General features: G+C 34.7%; 1 protein-coding gene across 7 annotated transcripts in view; it reads right to left on the minus strand.

Annotated features, from left to right (window-relative positions):
* POU2F1 (POU class 2 homeobox 1) overlaps nucleotides 1-25,333 on the minus strand; it is a 178,370-nt gene that overhangs the window by 80,662 nt on the left and 72,375 nt on the right. For 4 of the 7 annotated variants that reach the window (XM_082360715.1, XM_082360712.1, XM_082360716.1 and 1 more), the window contains exon 2: nucleotides 4,495-4,560. In XM_082360715.1, the coding sequence (XP_082216841.1) occupies nucleotides 4,495-4,560 (66 nt within the window). The other 3 variants (XM_082360713.1, XM_082360714.1, XM_082360711.1) reach the window with 2 other exon arrangements.

Raw genomic sequence — 25,333 nt, forward strand, 5'->3', positions numbered from 1 at the left:
GAGGCAGAGACAGAGAGGGGAAGACAGACAGACAGACTTAAAGACACTTTACTTCTGACTTTGAAGATGGAGGAAGCAGCCATAAACCAAGGAGTGTAGGTAGCCTATAGAAGCTAGAAAAGGGAAGGAAATGATTTCTCTCCACAGAGCTTCCAGAAGGAATGCAGCCCTTCCAAACCCTAATTTTAGGACTTCTGACCTCCAGAGCTGTAAGATAATAAATTTGTGTTGTTTTACCTAGCGATTTCACTATTAGTTATATACCCCAAAGAACTGTGCACCAATGTTCAATGCATCATTAATTCACAATGGCTAAAAGGTGGAAACAACCCAAGTGTCCATAAACAGATGAATGGATAAATAAAATGTGGTACAAACATACAATGGAGTATTATTCAGCTATAGATTGTATAACATAGATAAACTTGAAAATATGCTAAGCGAACTAAGACACAAAAGAACAAATATTGTATGATTCCACTTAATATAAAGTATCTAGAATAGGCAAATCCAGAGACATAAGATACACGTCTGTTTTCTTTAACTTGAGCTGACCCACAAGAAGCATATTACTACTTTTTATTTATTTTAATCAATTCCTTAAAGGTAACTATGTCAAAACTCATTCACTCTACTAATACCCGCAAATCCATTTCATTCAAAATCTTTGAGGCAGTATGAGATAATGAGAGGGAGGGGATATATGTATACATATAGCTGATTCGCTTCGTTGTACAGCAGAAACTAAGACAATATTGTAAAGCAACTATACTCCAATTAAAAAAAAGAAAAAAGAAAGAAAGGTAATGAAAGGCTCACAGTCTTTGCAATCACAAATTACTAAACAGTTCTGAATTTATTTCCCTTATCTGTAAAATAGGCATAATACTATTTACCTTATAAGAGTATTTTAACAATTATAAAGTATATATAATAAAGCAGCTAGCCGTGCACATATAGTAAGAATTCAACAAATGGTAACTGCTGCTATTATTATTACTATTATCTTTGCCTTCCCCTCCGATGACCGCCTCAACTACTTAAAAGAGAAATAAGAAAAATGGAACAATCTAACATGAATTATTCCTCATTTTCCTTCTCCTTTCCACCTCAATTTTCTGTCATTGTTTGATCTTAGCTTCTTCTCCCCAATATAAAAAAAGGGTATATCTTTTTCCATTTTCAAAGTTAACCCTCCATTCTGTACCTTTGATCCTAACTCTTTCCCCTACCTCAGTTCCGTCAGTTGTTTTTCTTTTATTCCTTTCTCTCTGGTGGTTCCTTCCACCTGGCCTATGAACATACTCAAATTTCCTCAAAGAAATACCACTATGGTACTTTCCTATACCTCCTCTTGAATTACCAAAATCTATCCTGAATCCGTCACCTGCGTATCTGTCTCATCTCTAATGGATTGCTAACTCTTCAAAGACTGAGGGTATCTCATTTATTTGCATTAACATCTTTTAATAACACCAAGTATAGTATTTTACATATAGGACAGGTACAGACTTAAATAAATTAATAAACCTAAGCAACAGATTTTCTGTGAACATATAAGGGCTGTTTGACAAAAGCACATTGTCAGATTTAGCTGCTCAACCTAAATAAATCACTCTGGTCTGAGAAAGGCAAAGAAGTAACGTATCAAATACAATCTTAATTTTATAATACCATTCTCTTAAAATGTCACAAAATCAAAAATTATTTTTTCCTGAAATGTTTAAAATTGTTGTAGTCTACACAAAAGTATTCTGAATCCAGAAAATGTGAAACTTCGGTTTTATTATAATGCTAAGGGTTCTTTCCATTGAAAATTTTTCTTGTTATTCATAAACCAACAAAAACTAAGAACCCATATATTCTTTACAGTTAAACAATCTGCAGGTTTGTTAGTTATATTTTTAAATAAAGATCAATTTATAAGCAAGTAATTATCTGAGTAAACTGTAATTTTATTTTGTTTTATTATTTTTTATTTTTTGGCTGCGCTGAACAGCATGCGGGATCTTAGTTCCCCAACCAGGAATTGAACCTTCGCCCCCTGCAGTGGAAGCACGTAGTCTTAACCACTGGACCACCAGGGAAATCCCAGTGGACTGTAATTTTACATCTAATGTATCAGACATGGTATTTAGTATGCAAACTGGAACTCAAATGTATTTTTATGTTCCTAAGCTAACCAACTGACATCAGTGGGAAATGCTAAGAACACAGTGACAGACCCTTAACATTTGAGAAACTAGACATTCAAGGTTATCCTCAAGTGAATGTAAAAGTCCATAATATGGAAGTAATGTGTAATTTTATAAAGGCAACAAATGCTTCAGTCAACATACAGAAAGTGAGTCACCACGCTCCAGAGTTAGGATGGCTGATCATCTCATGTTTGATCCAATTTCTCTTATTATTTCATTAGCAGTAATTCTTGTGAAAAAGGAATAAAAATTTTCCCTATTTGTAAAATCAACTACCATTGCTGGTGGTGGAAATAAAAACGTCTAAGAAAGCACTAGTTTTCAGCCACAAAATCAGAGTCTTAGAGACATTAAAAAGTAAAATATCTAAATTCATACTGCTTAGCTCTATGGTGAATGAGTCTGCCATGCACTCCATATTATAACAGGGCAAGAAATTCATGGGACTGTTTCAGCAAGTGTTCCAGCTAGAATTTATCTTACATAGCTCTATAAATGGTTTTAGACCCAAATATATATATATAAAGCTTTGCTTAAATTTTCAGTTTTATTTTATTACAGTTCATGGGAGAAACCATATGCAGGGTGTAAACCATATGCAGGGTGTAAATCCTAATCCTGCCTTTATTTCCTGGCTGGTTTTGTGCCTCAATTTCCTATTCCTTGAAATAATACCTAACTTGCAGGGCTGCCATAAGACCTCAAAAATCAGATAATGCATACAGTGCTTAAGATTTTTAAAAACATGTCATCAGGGTTTTATTAAATGTGGTGCTCAATAAATGGTAGCTACTGAAACTTCTATTATAGTAATGGATTCCCAAGGAATCCGATATAGTGTTTTTTTCAGTGTTCTCCAATCATTCTGAGTCTGTTTCTCTTCCCTAAGAAATACATGCCTCTTCTTTGAATCTGAATTCTTTAGGCATGGGTGTCCTACTCACTCTCTTCTAGTGTCTTAATGGGATCAACTGCCCTATTTCTCTCTGCAAACAAGTCCCACACCTAAGCTAGGTGGCCAAAATACTGGCAGAGGGACTGCTGCTACAAAAAAATGCAAGGCGGAGCCCAAACGGGACAGAAAGGAGACTAGCTGACACTTCAGACAGAATAGAATGCTGCGCTTCCCCTTCACGGGATGTATTTACAGCAGTCTACCTGGCTAGCCTCAGTTGGAGTAACTTAAGACATGTTAAATACAGCAGGAAGCCCCACTGCTCCGTTTCACATAAAGAGGCAGGTATGCTTTAGAGATTAAAAGATTAACAAGTATCTCCAGGTACCAAAAAAGTTTTAACGAAAGATATGTAGGCAGGAAGCTGCTGTATTGGTTCAACTCATCTACTTCAAATTAAAAGGTGTTGTGGCCAGTAGGGGTGGAAAACAAAGACAGTCTCCAAGAGTGACTCTCATTTTTACTATCTCTCATAGTTAGGCATTTTAAAAATCACAAGTCAAAGAGGCAACGCTCTCTGCTAGTAAAAACCTAGTGAAACTATTACTTTCTGGGTATCCCTGCCCATAATTCCCTTCTTAAATGGTTGATAAAGACACATAGTCAAATGTCGAGTATGGGCTGTGGAGACAATCTATCCTTTACGGACTCACCTTCCTCCCACGAGGGCCTCAGTTTCCTCATTTTTATGGTATTAATTTTCTCTTGATACAGGGTTTAATCAAGTGTAAATTTTTTTAAAAAAATTACCAAATAAAAGGATGTATTAGAAACAGGTGTGTGTTTTTATCTACTCACAGTACGATAACTTCAATACAATTTATACTGAATGTGGGTAAGATTTCCCATTTTGATTAACACCTATAACAAGAGCAACTTTTTTGTTACAGCCATTCAACTTTTTTGAATGGCTACTGTGTAGCTGGCACCATGCTTAACACATTTCCTTTAATACTCACAATGACTTATGAAATTTATTATCCCCATTTTATAGGTGAACAAATTAAGTCTTTTTCAAAAAGACTGGGGAAACTGCCTGAAGTCACACAGCTTAGTAAGTGGCTAGTAAGTCATTCCCAGAACTAACTGACCCAAAGGACTAGTCTCTCAACCACTCTGTAGTTTCTCTGATATATGGCAGCAAAAGATGAAACAATCTGCAGAAGAAGTTAGATAATCTTAAATCAATACAATCCCAGTTCCTGCAAATACTAATATTTGACAACTCAATACTCAAATTAGTCTTCATTCACCAAATACAAGTCACAGTTAAATGCGAAGTTTCTTCTTTTAGCTCTATTACATCTAATTAAAAAGCTGGATCTGAGAATGATCTTGTACCTGTGTTGCCATCTCCACTCTCCATAGATGGTTTACTGGTTTCTGACGGATTGTTCATTCTTGAGTCTGCAATAAATCAGAAGAGAATAGGTTTTGAAAACACTGGGGATGTGGTTAGGGAGGCAAAATTGTGGCAAAGGAAAAGGTCAGGAATATTGACTATTGTTACAGTCCTACAGTTCAAGGAGAGATGGTATCAACATTAAAACATTGCAAACTATAATAAAATTTTATCTGAAAGAAATTCAGGATTCCCTTAATTCTGAAGTGATCCACAAATAAATTGTCTTTCTAAAGAACCTTAAGATTCTTCCAAGAGAAATAACAGAAATCTAACCTGCAAAAAAAATTATAATAGAGAGTATAATATAAAAAAGACGAAAAATGTTTTATAATATAAAGCATAAAGTATATTAAATAAACAAAGTTGGGGCGGGGAGGAGGACAGAAGTACCTCACAAAGTAAAATATGTTATTCCCAAATAAAGTTTCTTTTTTCGTAAGTAAAGATATTCATTAATTGTAACCTAAATAATCTACTGGTAAACTTGATTACAGACTGGACAATACCTCAACCTAACAGAATAAAATGAAAACATGTCTAAGAAAAATATCTCCATATTTACTCCCCACCCCCTCCCCCAAAACAAACTAAACACGTGTCAAAGTGAGAATATATCAAATTCATACCTCAATCATAAACCAGTACAAGAAGCTGGACTACAAGGCATAACAGATACATCTAATAACTGCAAAATTAAATCATAACCACACCCAGCTAAAAATTATACTGCCTTGATATCCTAAATGAATGCTTTCATAGTAATATGTTTTCATCAAGCAATACTAAGTATCCTAGAAGATATGCAAGAGCAAAGACAAGAACAAGTCTGCTTTTCTTCTACCTCTTCTAAAGGGTAAAAACTATACATTTAATATGTATCTTATTCTACTTCTCCTGTGAACTCAAACTTAGCATATTTATAATCAAAGAAGTTTACTATCAAGCAAGTTCTACCTTTTCCCCCAATGGGTTAAGAACCATTTAACTGTAATTATTAGCAGAGAATAATACTTAAACTATATATTATATTCAATTTCTTGACTGAAGAGCCCATTTTGTCATCTGCTTAAATGTTTAACTAGAAAATCGAAACAATCATTAGTAGTCCCAACCATGTTGTCCATGGTTACTTTATCCACATGCATAGCTGATGAGAAAGAATCAAGAATCCTTCTCTCATAAATTTCATTTCTAACCTGGAAGCTGTGTAATAGCTTTTTAAATACAGTTTTTGAAACAAATGCTTGCCTTATGGGCTTAAGCAGCTCTATCATATATTTGTTTTGTTCTTCACATGTTCAAAGGGTTCAAATTTGTATGTCTGTGGTCATAAATGAGGGTAGTTCTATAACTTCCTTCCCCCTACAGAAAAATTTAAATATCATCTGAAAGCATACTAAGGTTTGAAAGGAACAGGTGTACAGCTTAGTAAACATCAGCTTTCTGAATGACTTAACCAAAATCTTATGAAAGTCAACAAAAACCACAACAAATGTAATAGAATACACCATTAAGCATACATGCTGCTCAATGCTTCCTTTAGAATGTATTTTAAAAGAAAATGGGAAAAAATGATGAAGTAGTTAACATTCATCAGAAGGGTAACAATGTTTTCCACATACCATAAAAACAAAGCTGTAGGCATAATTCTCAACAAGTCATGACCTGTACAACTCATATCCTGATTTCCACATCTAAAAATTAAAAATTATGTCACAGGTATTCTATGTGAATCTTCTATGCATTTTCTATTAAACTGTCAAGAGTTTAATACACATACACAAAAATAAATAAAACCAAATCCTGATTAACCGTACAACTATGAATGTTGTACATTGGAATGGAATGGAAGAATGTTTAAATGATATTTACTGTGAACTGAAAATTACAGATATAACGTCTAATTCTAAAATATAATGCTAAAAATATTTCAGAAAGGTACTTTCCTTTCCTTTCTTGAGTTCCCAACTTAGTAGATGTAAAAGAATAAATACAAGTAAGTTCTTTTTTTGATATGTGAAGTTTGTTTTTTCTCTCTGGGCACACTGAACTGACTGTATGAGTCTAATACACAGTCTACAGGTTGCTTTTGGATTGAATTCTTGACATCAGTTTGTTATTTTAGTCATTAACCCTTTTAATAGTGATTTTTATCATGCTGTACAAGTATTAGTACTACCCTGGGTTTAGGCCATGCCTTCCAGCTAAAAATTCAAACATTTTCAGAACTATCATTTTATTTTATCCTGAGCTACTGTGATGGTGATGGGGGGCAGCCTCAATTTTTCAAGCAGGAAAAATTACCTACAGGAAAAAGAAATCATTTGTAGCGGTTTTAAAACTAAGATATCAGAGACCTGGAGTTCTTATCATCACCTGGAGAGGTGACCAGAGTAACCCAAAGAGGTTTCAACAATTTTGCATACAAACAGAAAAAAACTCAACACAAAATATGGCCACCATGGTCACAGTAAGTCTAAAAACCAAAATGCCTCAATCTATTTTAAATCTTAATCGCCAAAGAGAGTTTATATATTCAAGCCACACATCCCCCTCCCCAAATCTTGTTGTTCTATAGGAAAAACTCTAAAAACAGGCTTTCCAGCACTTAAAAATTGTTTCCTGAAGAACAGAAGTTGATTTTTTAAAAATAAAAAAGGCTAGTATTAGCCAAAATTTGAAAACAGTTAACAGTTTCTAAAATCTGGAAATTGATCAACAGTCCTATTGCAGTAACCATTCCAATTACCTTCTGCATTAGCATTTATGGGAACAACTATGCACTATGGCTCCATCTTATTTTTCACTAGGCATTTTTTATACAAGACATTCACATTCGGTATGCAAAACTTTTTTTATTAATATGTACATATTATTTAGGTACACTTTATACCGTCTTTCAGATTTAGACTGTTTTTAGAACTACATGAAATGCTCTCAATAGAAATTTCCAAAAAGCAAAAATGTCCTCCATTCAAGTTGAACTCTAAATCCACACTATTTACTGAAAATATCCTCTGAACCAGAAGAGCTAGTGGTAGGGAGGGACCTACTGCAAATTCAAGCAGGCTTGTGCTTTGCAAATGCTTTCCTCCTTCCCAGCTCAATCCACTTCTCCCCCCTCCCCCGAGTTGGTTGCATATGCGATTAAGCATTTATGCATAGTCAACTCCACACACGCTATTTCCATATTAAAGCTTATAAGAAAGAACCGTGCTGGTACCCACCTAGAACATAGTCACTGCAGTCCAGCATTGCTGTGAAATCTTCTAGCGGTTCAGACAGTCCAAAGCAAGGAAGAAAACAGGTAGCGGTATGGGGTAGGGGAAAGAAGGTACTATTATTTCTAACAAATCTACACTATACTCTTAAAAGAACAAGGGTGGGAGGTGGAAAGTGGATTGGGGGAGAAGCGAAATACAACTTCAGTTACACCATAGCAATCTTCAACTGAATAAGGAAACTTCAGTTGCTCAGAGGAGTTTTAGTCTCTCCTACCAGCTAGGACTGACATTGTCAAGGCAACTGAAGCATGAAAAGTTCCTCTTTTTGTAATAAAATAGAAACAAAGATTGCAGCTGGCAGTTTCCATAATGAAGCTTAATCAGTATGCGCGTGATTAGGGCCTTATGCAAATCTCTCCTCGTTAGCACAGCAGCCAGTACTTTGAAGTCCACGAACAATTCATTTACAGAATACACTGAAAGCACCCCCTGCATAATTTAAATCATTGCATAAATATTTATCAGTCCATTTGCATATTAATTGGCAGTGCATGAAGGGAAAAATTATCTCCTGAGTGCCAGCATAATAATTAGGAGGATAAAATGAGATTTCTTCCAATGGCCTGGCTTCTTGGACCTAACTTGAGATAGTACCGGGGGAGAAGGGAGGGACAGGAGACAGTTCTGTTAAAATGCCACTGAAATGACACGTACAAATTAGAAACAACTCTACAGACTTAAGCACCTTTAATCTTATTCCTGCTGGCAACAATGACTTCAGTAATAAGGGGATTTGCCAAAAGCTTTCTACACAATCCAAATAATCCCAAGGAAACAATTAGCAAGGTAGAAGCAGAACATAGGGCTGTCAAGATGGTGCTAGCCTACTGATAGAGAATTTTCCAAATATTAACATACACTGTCAGGTGAAAGTCCTACTTTAAAACGAGGCACCAGTATAAATCCAGAAGCAGTGTAGGATCTATAAAATTATCTTCCAGAGTATGAAAATTCATTATCTACAAATCCTTTTATACTACCAAATTAACCAAATAGATTAGTTGAATGCCACATATCATATAATATCCTTCCCCCATCAAAATCAATCTAAAGTGTATGACAGTCTGTTATTTACAATATCAATCATCAAAAAATGGGTCATGTAAATTGTAGAATTAGTATTTTCAAGTAAATTTCACTTAATGTATATGAATCTATAGACTTAGAATACTTACAAAAGAATATATTTATTTACAGTGAATTTACAAGGTAAAAATAAAACATCAACCCCAAATTTTTTAGGCATTACCATATGACAACATTCCAATGTTATCATCATAGACAATTCAGAAGATTTATAAAAACCCATGAAATAGGCATTATTACCCCCCTTTTAAAATAAGGAAACTGAGGCACAGAGAGCTGAAGTACTTTATCTAATGTCACACTAATAATCTGGAGTCAGAATTTAAAACCAGATTTTGCTGACATTAAAATTTGAGCTCTTGGCTACTATTATACCTATGGACAAGTTATACAGTTAAGGAACTGGTAGGCATGGGGGGCTTGAATCAAGCAGCAGACTAAAATAGCTTACTTTCAGTGTAGTAAGGAAGCCAATAATTGGTGACAACAATTTTGTGTTTAAAAGTCAAGTGTGTATGGATACAAAGAAGAGTGCACTAGACTTGAGAGTTCTCAAGGGTATTATTCCATTAACAATTGCTTTTATTTAAAACTGATCTTCAAGCATGCCAAGTGTCTGATTTTTTAAAATATGTATGTACCTTTTCCCAACATTAAGGATGAAATTAAATTCAACATGCATATGAGGAAATGAAAGACAACATTTCTATAAGGGACCTTCAAAAGATTTCCCTGCAAGTCAATAACTTTGCTAGGAACAGAACCAAAAACCTTTCTTAACTTTTAGATCAGCACTCTATTTATACTGTTAGTTTTTCTATGTTTTACAGAACCACAAAATCCATATAAGGAGAGGGTTTGGGGGAGAAATTTAACAATGACGTGTATTACCCATGAGACTTTCCCTCTTTGAACCTTCCTTTTCTCATCTGTAAAATGATACTATCTTTTTCATGAGGTTGCTGTGAGGATCAATGTGCTTGTGCTTCTCAGACTACACCTTGGACTGCAGCATGAGGTAGTTGTGCCAGGGAAGACATCAAGACACACGATAAACATGGTGCATCCTTTTAAGAACATTGATTTTATTCAATAATGAATCATAATACTTTTTAGTAAAACAATCAAGAATATATTATGGAACAGAATACAAAATTCAAATGAGTTTTTAAGGTAGAATGTATTGGATTATACAGCTTCTACTTGGTGGGAAAATATGAGAAGAAATGATGAATGTGAATAAATGTTTCTTTCCTTCCTCTTCTGCCTTCATAAAATTTTACATTTATTGCCTGCATTTATCATAGAATCTCTCTGCATCTTACCATCTACCTTTTCGTACTGCATGCAGTAATACCTCTAAACTACCTTTCTTATGCCAATTAGGTCTTTCATACATTAGTTAAGGATGACTTATAGCGACAGCCAGACAATCACTGCCAACTAAGGAGTATTTGCTGGAAGGTACCTTGCAGGGCAGGACTTCAGTAGTATAATAATCCTCCTCCCCCTCAAGCCAAGAGAGTCCCACAGGGTCTCTGCACGGCAGGCCTATATAGCTCACCAACTCACATAGGTTACTAACTATGCAAAGTGTGACCTCCTTCCCCTCTGCTGCACAACTCACTATCTTCACTGCAGGAAGAGGGAGAGGGGCAAAAGAAGGAGGCAGCACTGAGATGCAGCTATCCAGAGGGACAGGAAGCTGACTCGGTCACAATGGTGGGGGTGAGAAAACTCCCCTCCTGCCACTCTTGATCTAGATACTTTGTGCATTCTAGAAGGCAGGCTTAAATACTAGAAGTTTGTCCAGGCCTTCTACAGTTGGACTGGGAGAGGGATGGCCACCATTTCTCACCTACAGTCCCTTAACTGTGGAACAGCTGATCTGAAAGAGGGAAAGAGCTTTTCCCACAAAGTCTCAAATGTTCACCTCATTTGGTCCTCTGTCTGAAATACCAGATTAAAACTTAACCTAAAAAGAATACCTTTTTTAAAAAGGAAAACCATTTCTGGGAAGTTTGTAGGATTGTTATTCACACTTCAGCATGAATTAATCCAATTAAATTGCTTTCCTTTAAGACCTAGTTTAGGAGTTGATTAGTGAGGTAATGGTTGTTTCCATTGGAAAAGAGGCCAAGAAACTCTTTTTTTAAAAAAAAATTTACTTTTTTTTGAAGTATGGTTGATTTACAGTGTTTCAGATGTACAGCAAAATGATTCAGATATATATATATCTTTTTCAGATTCTTTTCCATTAAAGGTTATTACAAGACATTGATTATAGTTTCCTGTGCTATACAGTATATCCTTGTTGTTTACCTATTTTATACATAGTAGTGTGTATATGCCAATCCCAAATTTCCAATTTATCTCCCTCCCCCATCTCCCTTGGTAACCATAAGTTTGTTTTCTATGTCTGTGAGTCTATTTCTGTTTCGTAAATAAGTTCATCTATAGAATTTTTTAAGTTTCCACATATAAATGATATATGATATTTGTCTTTCTCTGTCTGATTTACTTCAATTAATGTGATAATCTCTAGGTCCATCCATGTTGCTACAGATGGCATTATTTCATTCTTTTTAATGGCTGAGTAATATACCACTGTGTATATATATCACATCTTCTTTATCTATTCATCTGCTGATGGACACTTAGGTTGCTTCCAGGTCTTGGCTACTGTAAACAGTGCTGCTATGAACGTTGAGGTGCACGTACCTTTTTGAGTTAAGAGTTTTCTCCGGATATATGCCCAGGAATGGGATTGCAGGATCATATGGTAACCCTATTTTTAGTTCTGAAAGGAATCTCCATACTTTTCCCCATAATGGCTGTACCAATTTACACTCCCACCAACAGTGTAGGAGGGTTCCTTTTTCTCCACACCCTCTCCAGCATTTATTATTTGTAGACTTATTTCTGATGGCCATTTTGACTGGCATATGTGAATGATGCCCCCTAAGGCTGCAATACAGGGATTTCAGTGCTTTAAAAAAAAAAAAAAAAAACCAAAATGGAATGTCTATCATTTACTAAAAATTTAGATGGGCAAATACAAAGAAAGAATTTACTTTATCAATTTGGCTATTAAGCACTGTCAAATAACAAGAGATCTGAAGGATAATCTTATTTCATAAAAAGTAAACTGAGGCCTAGAGAATGACTCTTAGGTGACACAGCTATTAAGTAGCAGAGAAAGTGGGGGTGGGGGGTATATAATAAGAAAGTATGAGAGGAAAATAAGTATAATAAAATGTGCTGAAACTCTTACCACATGACACAGAGATCTGTAGTTGTTGGTCAATTAAAAAGGTCAACTTAAATATAAAACCATTTATACATACCTTAAACATTTCATTTTAACACAAAGCACAAAAATATACATTCATTCACCAACCTTTTGATGTTGGACTAAAGCCTTTGCTTTAAGTTTGGATCCACTAATTTGAATTTCCTCTTCTTTCTAGGATAAATCATGCCCTTAATACACACTCTAATACTTCCAGTTTCAATTTCTTTAGCTTTGTTTTTCAAGCTTATCACATTTTCACATTTTACGTATGTGTATAAAATAAATATTAAAAACTCAAGAAAAATTTCATGAAACAATGCTCCTTCCTAGGTGTAATGCACTCTGATATGTTCTAATGTATTTCTTTTTTCTTTTTTAATTGATTTAAACCTACTAAAGTGATTCCATGACCCATGGACTGAAAAACTGCTTAAAAGACACGTGAAGCAATCTGAGTACAGAATCTTTTTCCTTCTTACTTACTTTTTTGTTTTTTAAAGAATAATTTATCCCTGATATTTTACAGCTCCCTTGGTCACATCTAATTCAGCAGTATTTTTTTTTACTTATTACCCTTTATCAAATCTTTTCAAAGCATTCAACTTAAGTTTTCACAGAAACATCACTTCTCTTTCCCTTGATTTATATAATAATTATTTAAATTGTGTGATTAAAATAAGTATAAACCAGCATGAAAAGGCTTGAGAGCACAAACGTGTAAATGACTCCTGATACCCATACAACTCCAGCAGCAGCAGCAGATATGCACAGACATACTAATGAGTAAGCATTCAGCATGCTGTAGTGGAATCATCAGTATGTTTCAAGCAAAAATTCTCATGGCATCAGTTAATTGGATCAGTCATTTAAGAGGTGGTTTGTTAAGAAAGCTACCACACTAGAAAGCAGCTAGTATTAAGTGGCTCATGCTCTGGTGTCTTCCTTAACCTGTGCTATCTTATTTTTCTACAGCCATGCCATAGCTCATTTCCTGCTCAGTCCAACACTCTGGCATCTTTTCAGTAAACATAGCAACATTACAAAATCCAATCCTGAATTGCTTAGCTGTAAAAGCTTAAATCTTGTGTAGCTCTACTAAAGTTTTGCCATTACACTAAACTTTTCTGTCTAGTCTATCTTATCATCCTGTTTCTTTACTTCTATAACTGTCTTTTATTTGTTCTAATGTAAAGAGTTTTGCAAAGTCATTTATTTCATGTATGAACACATTCAACAAGTATTTACTAAGTGCTGCCAGACACCAGGATAGGAATTGGGCCTACAACGCTGAGCCACAGAATGCTTACAATTCAATAGTAGACAGAAATATTAAGCAATCATCTAAATACAGAATTACAAAGTGTGAAAATTCCATGGAAGAAAAGATCAGGTGACAACACGGCTTTAACACAGGCCTATAATTTGGCTTGACATCCTTGGCTACTATTAGAGTTCTCTAACTTTAAGAAATGGAATGTGACTTTTTCTCTGATTCCATTTACTAAAACCATGAAAAACAGGCTTTGTTTTATTTAAAACCACATGCTGCTTTGTTTATTGTCATTCATCCTTTGAACTACTTTGTTTCACTTCTGATATTGGTAATTTGTGTCTTCTCTCTTTTTCTCTCTCTCTTACTCCCAGGTTTCATAAATTTGTGTGAAAATACAGGTAACAAGTATCCCAAAGTTCTACATGAGATACGAAATCGAAAGATATACTCCTTCACTAAACTAATTAAAATGTTCTTCAGACTAATCAGATGTTATTAATATCTCTTACTATTAACAGTACAGTGGCAGTCATTCCATAAACATTTACTAACTCTCAATCTGTCTGAAATACCATTCCCTCCCTATATCAACTAGTGAAAAGTCTATCTAGCCTATAAAGACAGGCTCAAAAGTTATGACCACAGATCTTCATTCCCCTCACTGTTAAGTAACTATTTGTTTCCCTGAAATCCTATAGCAATGATAATATCCCTCTCTTTTGTTTTTAACTTTCTACTTTGAAATAGTTAGAAATTCATAGGAATTTATAGACAGGTCTCACGCACTCTTCATCCAGTTTCCCCCACTGGTTACATCTTATATAACTAACAGTACAGTACAACTAACAGTACAAATCCAGGAAACTGGTATAGAGCATATGTAAAGTTCTATGTTATTTTACTGTCACGTGTGTAGATTCATGTAACCACCACTGCAATCAAAATACAGAACTATTTTGTCACAAAGAATTCCCTGCTGCTACCCCACTATAGGCATATCCACTCCTCTCCCTCTGGCTATTCCTAATCCTTGACAATCACTCATCTGCCATCCATTTTTATAATTTTGTCATTTGGGGATTATACAAATGGAATCATACAGTATATGACCATTTGAGGTTGGCATTTTTTACTCACCATAATGCCCTTAAGACCCCTCCAAGTTATTCTGTGTATCAACAGTTTATTCCTTTTCATTGCTGAACGAGTAGTGCATGGTATGGATGTACCATAGTTTGTCTAACCATTCACCAATTAAGGGACTTTTTGGTTGCTTCCAGTTTGGGGTCATTACAAATAAAGCTGCTATAAACATTCATAAATGGCATGTACATAGGATCACAAGCTCCACCCTGGGAGAAAGTATTTGCAAAAGACGTATCTGACTCTCATCTATAATATACAAAGCACATTCACGTATATATTTTTATGTGGACATAAATTTTTTTTTCTCTGGGATAAATGCACAGAAGTGAGATTGCTTGGTCATATGACAAGTATATATTTAGTTTTAAAGAAAATTCCAAATATTTTCCAGAATGGCTGTACCATTTGACATTCTCAAAACAATGTATGAGAAATCCAGTTTTTCTAAATCTACACCAGCATTTGGTAGTGTCATAACCTTTTATTTTAGCTGTTTTAATAGGTATGCAGTGATATCTCATGGTGGTCTTAATCTGCATTTCCTCAATGGCTTATGGACCATCTTTTTATATGCTTATTTACCATTCATATATCCTCTTCAGTGACATGTCTATTCTTTCTTGAATTTTTTTAGAAATGCAAAAATCTCTCTCTTTTTTTTTTTGGCTGTACCACGTGGCTTGTGGGATTTTAGTTCCCTGACCAGGAATTGAACCCAGGCCCTTGGCAGTGAGAGCATGGAGTCCTAACCACTGGACCTCCAGGGAATTCCACCCAAATCTCTATTTTCTAATGGATTGGTTTTTTTCGGGTTCAGTTTTGAGAGTTCTTCATACACTGTAGATAATCATCTTTTATCAGATATGTGCTTTGCAAATGTTTTTCCTCATTGTGGAGCTTGACTCTTCATCCTTTTAGCAGAGTTTTGCACACAGAAAAACTTTTTAATTTTGATAAAGTCCAGTTTATCAATTTTTTTCTTTTATGGACTGTGCTCCTGGTGTCATGATTAAGCACTTTTCACCAAGCCCTACATCCCGAAAATTTTCTTCTGTTTTTATCCTAGTGTGAGGTTTAGGTTAAAGGTTCTTCCCCCACCCCTCCCCAAATCATTTGTCAAAAAGACTATTCTTCCTCCACTGAATTGCTTTTGTACTTTAGTCACAAATCCATTGGCTGTACTTGTGTCGATATTTCTGGGTTTTCTATTCTATTCCATTGATCAATGTGTCAATGCCTCTACTGATAAAGCCCTGAGGTTTAATTCCTACAGCTATATAAAAAGTCTTGAAATTAAAGACTGATTCTTCCCCCTTTATTTTTCTTTTTCAAAATTTTGTTAGCTATTCTAATTAGCCTGCATTCCTGTATTAATTTGAGAATAATCTTATCTATTAAAATCTTAACAGAATTAACAGATAGATGCTACTATATATAAAATAGATAAGGAACAAGAACAATACCTTGTAATAAACTATAATGGAAAAGAATCTAAAAAAGAATACATATATATATATCACTTTGCTGTACACCCAAAACTAACAACATTGTACACAGTATTTCAATCAAAAAAACAAAAGAATCTTAGGGGCATTTTGAGAGGAACTGCATTAAACCTGTATATCAGTTGGGGAAGAATTTATCTTTCCTATGTTGAATCTCCTAATCCATGAACACAGTACATCTCTCCATTTCCGTATATCTTCCTTGATTTCTCCCATCAGCATTTTGTAGTTTTCAGCATAAAAGTCCTGAACATGTTCTGTTGGATCTAAAATTAAGTATTTTTTTTTTTTTAGTCATTCTTTTAGGGTAACGCTGCTAGAAACAAATTCTCTTTGTTTTCCTCCATCTAAGAATGTCTTGATTTCTCCTTCATTCCTGAAGAATATTTTTCCCAGATATAGAATTTGAGGTTTGGAGCTCTTTCTGTACTTGAAAATGTTACCCCGCTGTCTCCCAGCCTCCATGGTTTCTGATAAGAAATCCATTATCATTGGAATGTTTTTTCCCCATACGTAAGGTGTCATTTCTCTCTCACTATTTTCAAGATTGTTCCTTTGTCTTTAAGTTTACGTAAGTTTTATGATGTGTCTTACAGATTTCTTCAGGTTTATCTTGTTTGGAATTTGCTCAGCTTCTTGGACGTGTAGGTTGATGTCTTCTGCCAAGTTTGGCAAGTTTTCATCCATTATTTCAAGTACTTCTTGGCCCTGCCTGCTTTCCCCTCGCCTTCTCTTACTCTTGTTGTAGTCTTTTTTTTGTCATAATCCTGTAGGTACCTGAGGCTCTGTTCATTTATTTGTTCAATTTCTCCTTCTTGTTCAGATTGGGTAATTTCTACTGTTCTATCTTACAGATCACTCTGTCCCCTCCATTCTGCTGTAAGCCTACCCAGTGAGTTTTTTATTTCAGTTACTATGGTTTTCAATTCTAAAATTTCCATTTAGTTCTTTTTTTTTAATATAAATTTATTTATTTATTTTTTGGCTGTGTTGGGTTTTCATTGCTGTGTGCAGGCTTTCTCTGGTTGCGGCGAGCAGTGGCTACTCTTCCTTGTGGTGCACGGGCTTCTCATTGGGCAGCTTCTCTTGTTGCGGGGCACGGGCTCTAGGATGCGTGGGCTTCAGTAGTTGTGGCTCACGGGCTCTAGAGCGCAGGCTCAGTAGTTGTGGTGCGCGGGCTTAGCTGCTCTGTGGCATGTGGGATCTTCCCGGACCAGGGATCAAACCTGTGTCCCCCTGCATTGGCAGGCAGATTCTTAACCACTGCGCCACCAAGGAAGTTCCTCCGTTTAGTTCTTTATATTTTCTGTTTCTTTAATGAGGCTTTCTGCTTTTTCACTGAGACTTTATATTTTATTTTTTCTCTCCTTTTACTGCTTTGGTGAAGAAATTAGTAGTGGAAGTGCTTTTAAAAAATTATGGGAATATGTGAAAAAGAAACAGAAACCAGCCTGAAATGTCTCCCATGGACAGACTTTTGGACAATTTGAACAAAGTAAATAAAAATAATAATGAATTATAACCATTACTCATAGGAATTCATGAGTCCATGCTGATATAAATAAATAAACAGGGAGAAGAGAACGTTCTTCCTTACAGTAGAATGTCAAGAAAATTAACATTTGGAAACCATCATAGCAGTAAGTCCAGTCAAGAAACAACTGATACTAAATCTAGTGGGCAAAAATTTGATGACAAAAATTTACAGTTTGCCCACGAAATATATATTAATTACAAAGGGAAGAAGTGTAACTTGCAGTAAAGAAGCTTGGTAAACATCACCTTAATCGAGTGATCAAAGTTAATATCACTAGTCAGGGGATAAATCAAAATTGTGCAACCCTCCCCCCCCCCCAAAATGAGAACACAACTTCACTTCTGTGATATTCCTGCCACAGACACATAACCTGAGGAAGTATCACATAGCCCCAATTCAAACACATTCCACAAAATGTATTCTTCCAAAGTGTCACAGTGCTGAAAATCAAGGAAAGACTAAGAAACTATTCCAGATAAAAGAATACTAAAGAGACAACATGACAACTAAATGCAATGCATGATCCTGGATTGGATTCTTTTGCTATGAAGGGCATTTCTGAGATAACAAGAAAAATTTGAATATGGTTATGGATTAGTTGATAGTAATGTATTATTGTAAATTTCTTGAGTTTATGTTTGTATCATGACTATGTAGAAGAATGTCCTTATTTGTAGGAATTATACACTGAAGTATTTGGAAGTGATGGATCATCAAGTCTGAGACCTACTCTCAAAAGGTTCAGGGAAAAAGTTACTTGTACTATTGTGTAACTTTTCTAAAAGTCTAAAATAATTTTAAAAGAAAGATTTAGCAAAGAAAAAAGGGAAAAAGAAAAGAGGTCAACAAACTACCATACACTGTTTTATTATCCTAGTGGAGTCTTGCTCTCCCCACTCCTCAGAAATCTCTGATCAAAAGATGCGTATTAACACTGGCAACACTATAATTCTTACAGAATTGTGAAATGCATAGATAACCTAGCATCAGGGTGCACTTGAAACCAATTAAACAGTATTCTGATGGACATCTCAAAATATGAAGGAGTCTACATTCTAAAGCTCTACATTGAATTAATGGAAGTTCAGTAAAATTTATACTCAGATCTAAGCACTGAGTACTGAACAACTTTCCACAGTTGGTGTCGTATCACTTATTTATTATCCAAAGAAAGAAAGAGCTTGAAATCCATTACAACCAAAAACTCTATTAAATATTTTAGAAACTCAGTTAATTTTAAATAAAATCTACCCAGGCATAAGAAAATATTAGAAAATGCATTTTAAATGTGGTATCATAGATATATTGTCATGTTCTTTTAAAACTACTATTTTAGGGGCACTACAATGTGTTATGTCTAAACTTCCTACTTAGGAGACCCTGAGCAAAGGATGTCACATCTGTTATGGGTTGAACTGTGTCTCGCCCAAGATGTTAAAGGCGAATACCCAGGATCTGTGAATGTGACCTTATTTGGAAATAGGGTCTTCAGAGATGATCAAGTTAAGATGAGGTCATTAGGATGAGCCCCAGTCCAATAGTATTGCTGTCCTTACAAAAAAGGAAAATTTGAACACAAAGACAGATACATACAGAGGGCAGACAAGAAGAGAGGCATGGAACAGATTCTCCTTCACAACCTTTAGAAGGAACCAACATTGCCAACACCTTAATCATCTTGAATTTTTAGCCTCCAGAACTATGAAACAATAAATTGCCGTTGTTTAAGCCACCTGGTTTGTGGTACTTTGTTACAGCATCCCTAGGAAACTTAACACAACATTTGAACCTTAATTTTCTCATTTGAAAAATGGGAATGATTATGCTATCTCCCAAGGCTGTTCTTAAAATTAAAATGAGAATATTAGTTATTTTGAAAATAATCAGGAATTATAAAAATAACTGTATTATTCTAATATCTTGATAAATATTCAATAAATACTACTCAAGATTTTTCTCCTGTTATAACAAGAAATTTTAAGTGATGCTTTTGAACATTTCCATGTTTTTTAACTGAGTTTTAATCCATAGGCCAGAAAATTATCTTTACTGTACATGGTAAGAACAGTTTTATTAATGTTTGAATTAGCTGAACATGGCTGAAGTAGAATTTGGTTTCCTTTTTCTTCTTTTTTCTCATGTTTTAATCTTTAAATAACATTTCTTAAGAAGTATGAGTTTTCTCTTTTGAAAACTTTTTTAAAACTTTTTTTAAAACTTTTTTTTTGAGATATGATTGACATACAAAAAGCCATACATATTTAATGTATACAACTTTAATGTATACAAACTAGATAAGTTTGGAGATAAATATACATCTGTGAGACTACAACTAAAGCCATAAACTTATTCATCACCTTTAAAAGTTTCCTTTGTGTCCCCCGCCCCGTTTTTTAATTAAAAATTTTTTTCTGTGGGGCAAGAGCACGTAACTAAGATCTACCCTCTTAGCAAATTTTAAAATATATAATACAGTTCTGTTAACTATAGTCTTCTGAAAACTTAAAATCTAACTACCCGCCCCCCGCCCCAAGAAAAAAAACCCACTAATGCCCCTCTGGCCACATAAGCACTATACAGCAATCCCAGGCAGTTGTGATTCAGAGCACTGGAAACAATCAACAGCATGATTGTTTGGCCAAAAGTGGAGGACAAAAGAATATGAAGGGTTTAACAAGTTGACCATCCAAACAAAAAGCAAGACATAAATTTGTGCATAATGCTTTCTTCTCTTTGCTCTACTTCCTGTACCGCTGTACTTTTCCATATATTAAAAATGAAAGCATGCATGTAGATGTGTATAGCATATGCCCAACAGAGTAGGAATTCAATAAATGTTTGCTGCCCCAGCCCTACTTCACCTCCTTCCCTTCTACTCAGAGGATGATGAGTAGTTTCAAGTAATACTTAGGGTAGTTAATAACTTTGTAATCTCATCATAATGTCACTGTATCAATAAATTTCATACCACCTTCACAAGCTCCAGTTAGTTAGAAAGAATTTAACTAAAAAAATAAAATTTGTCAATGTATCTCACCTTTTATAAAGCTCTAACACATGACCATCTAGAACAGAAAGGTACCAGAAAATCTACTTTACATTATTTCTCATTTTGAATAGTAGAGATTAAAATGCATATAAATTACAATTCTTTGGTATAAGATCTCCACATTACCAGGAATAAAACAGTTATGTGACATGCGCTACTAAAAAATGTACTTTTTTATATCTCACTGTCTACATTCTGTGCATCCCCACCCTCTTTAGGCCAGGCAGGTCGTGGTGGTAATTTAATGAAAGATCCCTGGGGAAAGGTGAATTTCAAGGGATAAGTCAGGTTTTAAGGCAAAGATTCTCCTGGTTTGGGAAAACTCAGGTACTCAAGGTATTTTACTAAAGAAGAGGAATTTTCTTTATACTTTCATCATTACATCTTCATTTAAGATAATCAGCTTTTGTTTATCCCAAAGCCAACCAGACACTTGAAATGTCTTAATTTCTGACTAATACTCTTTGCTGTAACATCAACATTTTTTCATTAAGGGTGTCAACTAATTCTGAAAGGTCTGTTTTAAAAATATTTTAGGAAAATAATCATTGTTTGATGATCAACTATAATAAATAAAAACACTGGAGAGACAAATGTTCAGTCTCACTAAATATACCTCTAGACTTGCTCAAAGTAGTTTAGTTTAAACATGTATTTATAATATACAAATATTATATACTTTTTGAGGGGGTATAAAACTTACACCTTGAAATTACATTATAAAATAGCTAATATGATTTCTATAGCTAAAATCATTACAGAGGAAGACACGGTTTTATGGTTTCTCTTCACTACCTCAGTATGTCTCTAAAGTGCTCAGATTTTTGAATGGGTGAATTAAGAGAGGAAATAATTCCATAATCAGTATCAGTTAACAAGGGATAGGTTGGATTTACGATTAAATTTTAATTTCAAAAATAAACAGACTGCATAGTTTAGTAATAGGCTTTGACATCAGAGAAAACTGTGTTTAAACTCCAGTTCTAGAATTCTAAAATTCTAAACTATATGACCCTTCCTAAGCCTCAGTTTCCTCATCTGTAAAACAGGTACAACCATACTCCCAAGGGTTCTCCTCAGATTTGAACAAAATGTATCCAAAAGCTTCAATGGCCCCTAGTAGTTAATTAATGGTTGTTAATGTTATTGTTAATAGATAAAATATTTTACGTAGAATAAATAAAACCATTTCTTCTTTGCTGTTGCTACAGGAACATATTCAGTTACACAAAAGGAAAATCCATATGAAATGTCACTATGGTTTGTTTATTCCCTTAGGCATGTTAATTTATATTTAAGGTACTTAAAAAAATGAGAATTTTAAAAAGGCATGAGACTAGGAGTCTAGATTCTGATCTCAGCTCTACACTGGCTAAGGAAGCACTGAACTTCCTTAAACAAGTTCCTTCATCATTGGTAAAAGGTAGGTTATAATATTTTGATTATAGATTAATTTTATAAAACTATTACTTACAAAGAACTTCTATTAAACTACCACATAGGAATTATTGCTAATGTTATATTATCACGATAAAGATGATACTTAACATGTACCCTATTTGCATTAATTTCACAACTTTTTCAAAAGAAACCAGAGCCTAATCTAAGTATTAGGGCAATCCTAAACTATTTTCCATTGAGGGCTAGGGCACAGGCATTCTAAGCATAACTCAATTATATCAATAAATATCAAACAAATTTCAGAGTTAAAAATGAAATATATATATTTAAGTCATTTTTATAGTCATTCCACAAAATTAAAGGCAATCATCATAACACCTGGATTTATCAGAGGCCACTAAATTAATAGCTTTTATTAGCAGAAAATATTTACCAGGTATAGAAAGACTGCATTCTTTCTTTGAATTGATTCATTGAAAACTGAGAGTAGTTTGGTAATTAAAAAGGCAGGAAAGCTCTTCTTACTTTTCCAGTCTATGAATACAAAAAGAGAAAAAGGCAAGACTGAGTAAGTTGTATAAAATAACCTAACACTTTAAGTGGGAACAATTACAAACGGTGGAGAACGCTGGATTACCCATCAAGGTATGGTTAGCTGCCTAAACATAAAGTGATTAGAGGCAGGCAGCTCTCTTGTGTCTACTTCCTCATCTACAAAATGGAGTTACTAGCACCTGCCCTTACTTCAGAAATGTGGAGGTAAATCAGAAAGTTCTTGGAACATGTATTATAAGGGGGTGGTCTTTCATGAAGCTAGATAAAAAAGCCTACTTAGTATTTTCTTTAAAGGGTATATTTCATTAACTTAACAAAAGACCCCAAAATCCAACACTAACCTCCCTCCAAATTTACAAGTATCTATTTCAACTGGCTATACCCACACACATAGATGATAGACATAAATGAATATAGATTGCTATCACTGTATTCTGGAAAAAGGTGCAAGATTACATTTTGTCTTTGAAAAATGAGAAAGATCAATACTTGGCACACACAGGTATGTAAATTTACCATCACTGGTTGACCATGACATTCTTTGCCATGAGGCCTCAGAACCCTAATAAGTAGGTTCAAGCAGCCAGCCTTAACAGATGAAGAGGAGATGGTACATGCACTGACTCTTATTTGCCAACTACCTCTACTACATAGCTTTGTTTGAATTAGTACAACTAATCAGTAGTTGGTATAAATTAGTATAACTGATCGAGTAGTATAACATTAATGAAAACCATCTAAGTTTTATATAACTGTACTCAGTACTCATGTTAACTAGATCATATAATTTTTTTTTCTATACATTCTGTGATGTTCCTAACTACTTCATGAAACTTTGAACCAAAGCTTAGTTAAGTTCAATGGTGCAAACAAAATCAAATATGTAAATAGTTGAAACTACCTTCTTAAAAAGGAGTTATTTTTGTGAGAGAAGGGGCTTATAGTAGCTCATAATACTTGAAAATAGAGATCAACATTAAAATTCTGCCACCATTCTCCAACAGTGGTCAAAAATTTACTATGACATTTTATTATGTTATACAACTGAAAAGAAACTGAATTTTTTCTCTCTCTTGAAAAAAAAGTTGAATCTATATGTACTTTAACTTCTTTAAAAGAATTTTAAAATTGTTAAGTTGTAAGAGGATATACCTAAAACAAAAAGCAAAACAGAACAGAAACACATGGACAACTAAATACACAAAACAAATATAAACTTCAGCACACCCACCAAACTCCTCCAGAGCAGGAACTATAATGAATAAGGAAAACCCACCTACCCTTCCTCCTTTAGACCAATGTGATGGTTACAAACTGACAAGCTCTTTCTGGCTGTCCACTGGCACATCTACAGACCTCTTATTCTTTTGAAATTTCCCCAACTTAAATTGGATGCAAATAAGCCAGGTGTGGTCCCTACAAAAGTAATCCTGCTAGTCCCTACTGAGTTTCCATAGAAACATGCACAGCTGGCAATGGCAAAGAGGTTGTGTACCGGCCTCAAGACTAGCTTAAAAAGTTTCAATACTCATTGAATGAAATAACAATTATGGTATCTTAGTAAAGAACAAATACAAAAACAACAACAACAACAAAAATCCCATCTTTGCTTGAAACATTAAGCAAAATAATGGAAAGTATTTTCTTCTAGTCCAAAAGTGGCTATCAGCCTAGCAGCAGCTATTAATCTGTCTGTGAAAAGTTACAATTACCAATGACAACCATTCTTTTACCAAATAAATATATTTTATGAGAGTATTCCCTGTAGGTCACTTAATGTAATAACTAACATCCAGAGAGAAACAATATAAAGTCTAATCTAAACACTAGTAAATACCATGTATCTTTTCCTTAAATAAATTCAGTATGACTCTTCACTGGTTTTACTAAAAATAAATGTTTTTACAGCAGTGATTCTCAAAGGGCAATACCTAGATCAGCATCATCAGGAAAATTATTGGAAATGTAAATTCTTGGTCCCCTACCCCAGACCTACTGAATCAGAAACTCTGGGCGTGGAAGGTCTAGCAATCTGTGTTTTCACAAACCCTCTAGAAGATTCTGATACATGCTAAAGTTTGAGAACCACTGATTTACAGTGCCAAATTTCAGAGGAGGCTGAAATATGAAATAGAAAATGCAATGCTTTATCTGACCCCTTGGAACTAAGTAAGGCATAGTAACAAATGTAAAGGAAAACTCACTGGCCTCCTGAATTAAGTCTCTTTGCTAGTATCTCACTGTCTAAAAGATATGCAGAAATTAACAGTGGTACATCATGTCTGTCTTTCCTACACATGCCAAGCACAAAAGGAAAATCAGAAGTGTCTGTTCCTCATTACTCAAGGAGAGGAGGAGCCTTGCATGTAAGACTCAATCCACTGCCATTCCCAGCCCATTACCAATCAAAACCCATTTCCAGTCACTGAGGTCTTCAGACACAGGGCAGCAAACCTAACCATTTATTACATTATAATAAAAGAGAGATATCTTTTTTTCAAGACATCAAACATGTATGTAGGGATGAGCCTGAAGTTTGAGTCATAAATTTTAACCTTCCTCACTACAGTTGGCCCTCCATGTCTGTGGGTTCTGCATCCATGGATTCAACCAACCAATGTAGATCGAAAATATTAAAAAAAAA

The sequence above is a fragment of the Balaenoptera borealis genome, assembly GCF_965194805.1.
Source record: "Balaenoptera borealis genome assembly, chromosome: 1".
NCBI classification, from domain to species: Eukaryota; Metazoa; Chordata; class Mammalia; order Artiodactyla; family Balaenopteridae; genus Balaenoptera; species Balaenoptera borealis.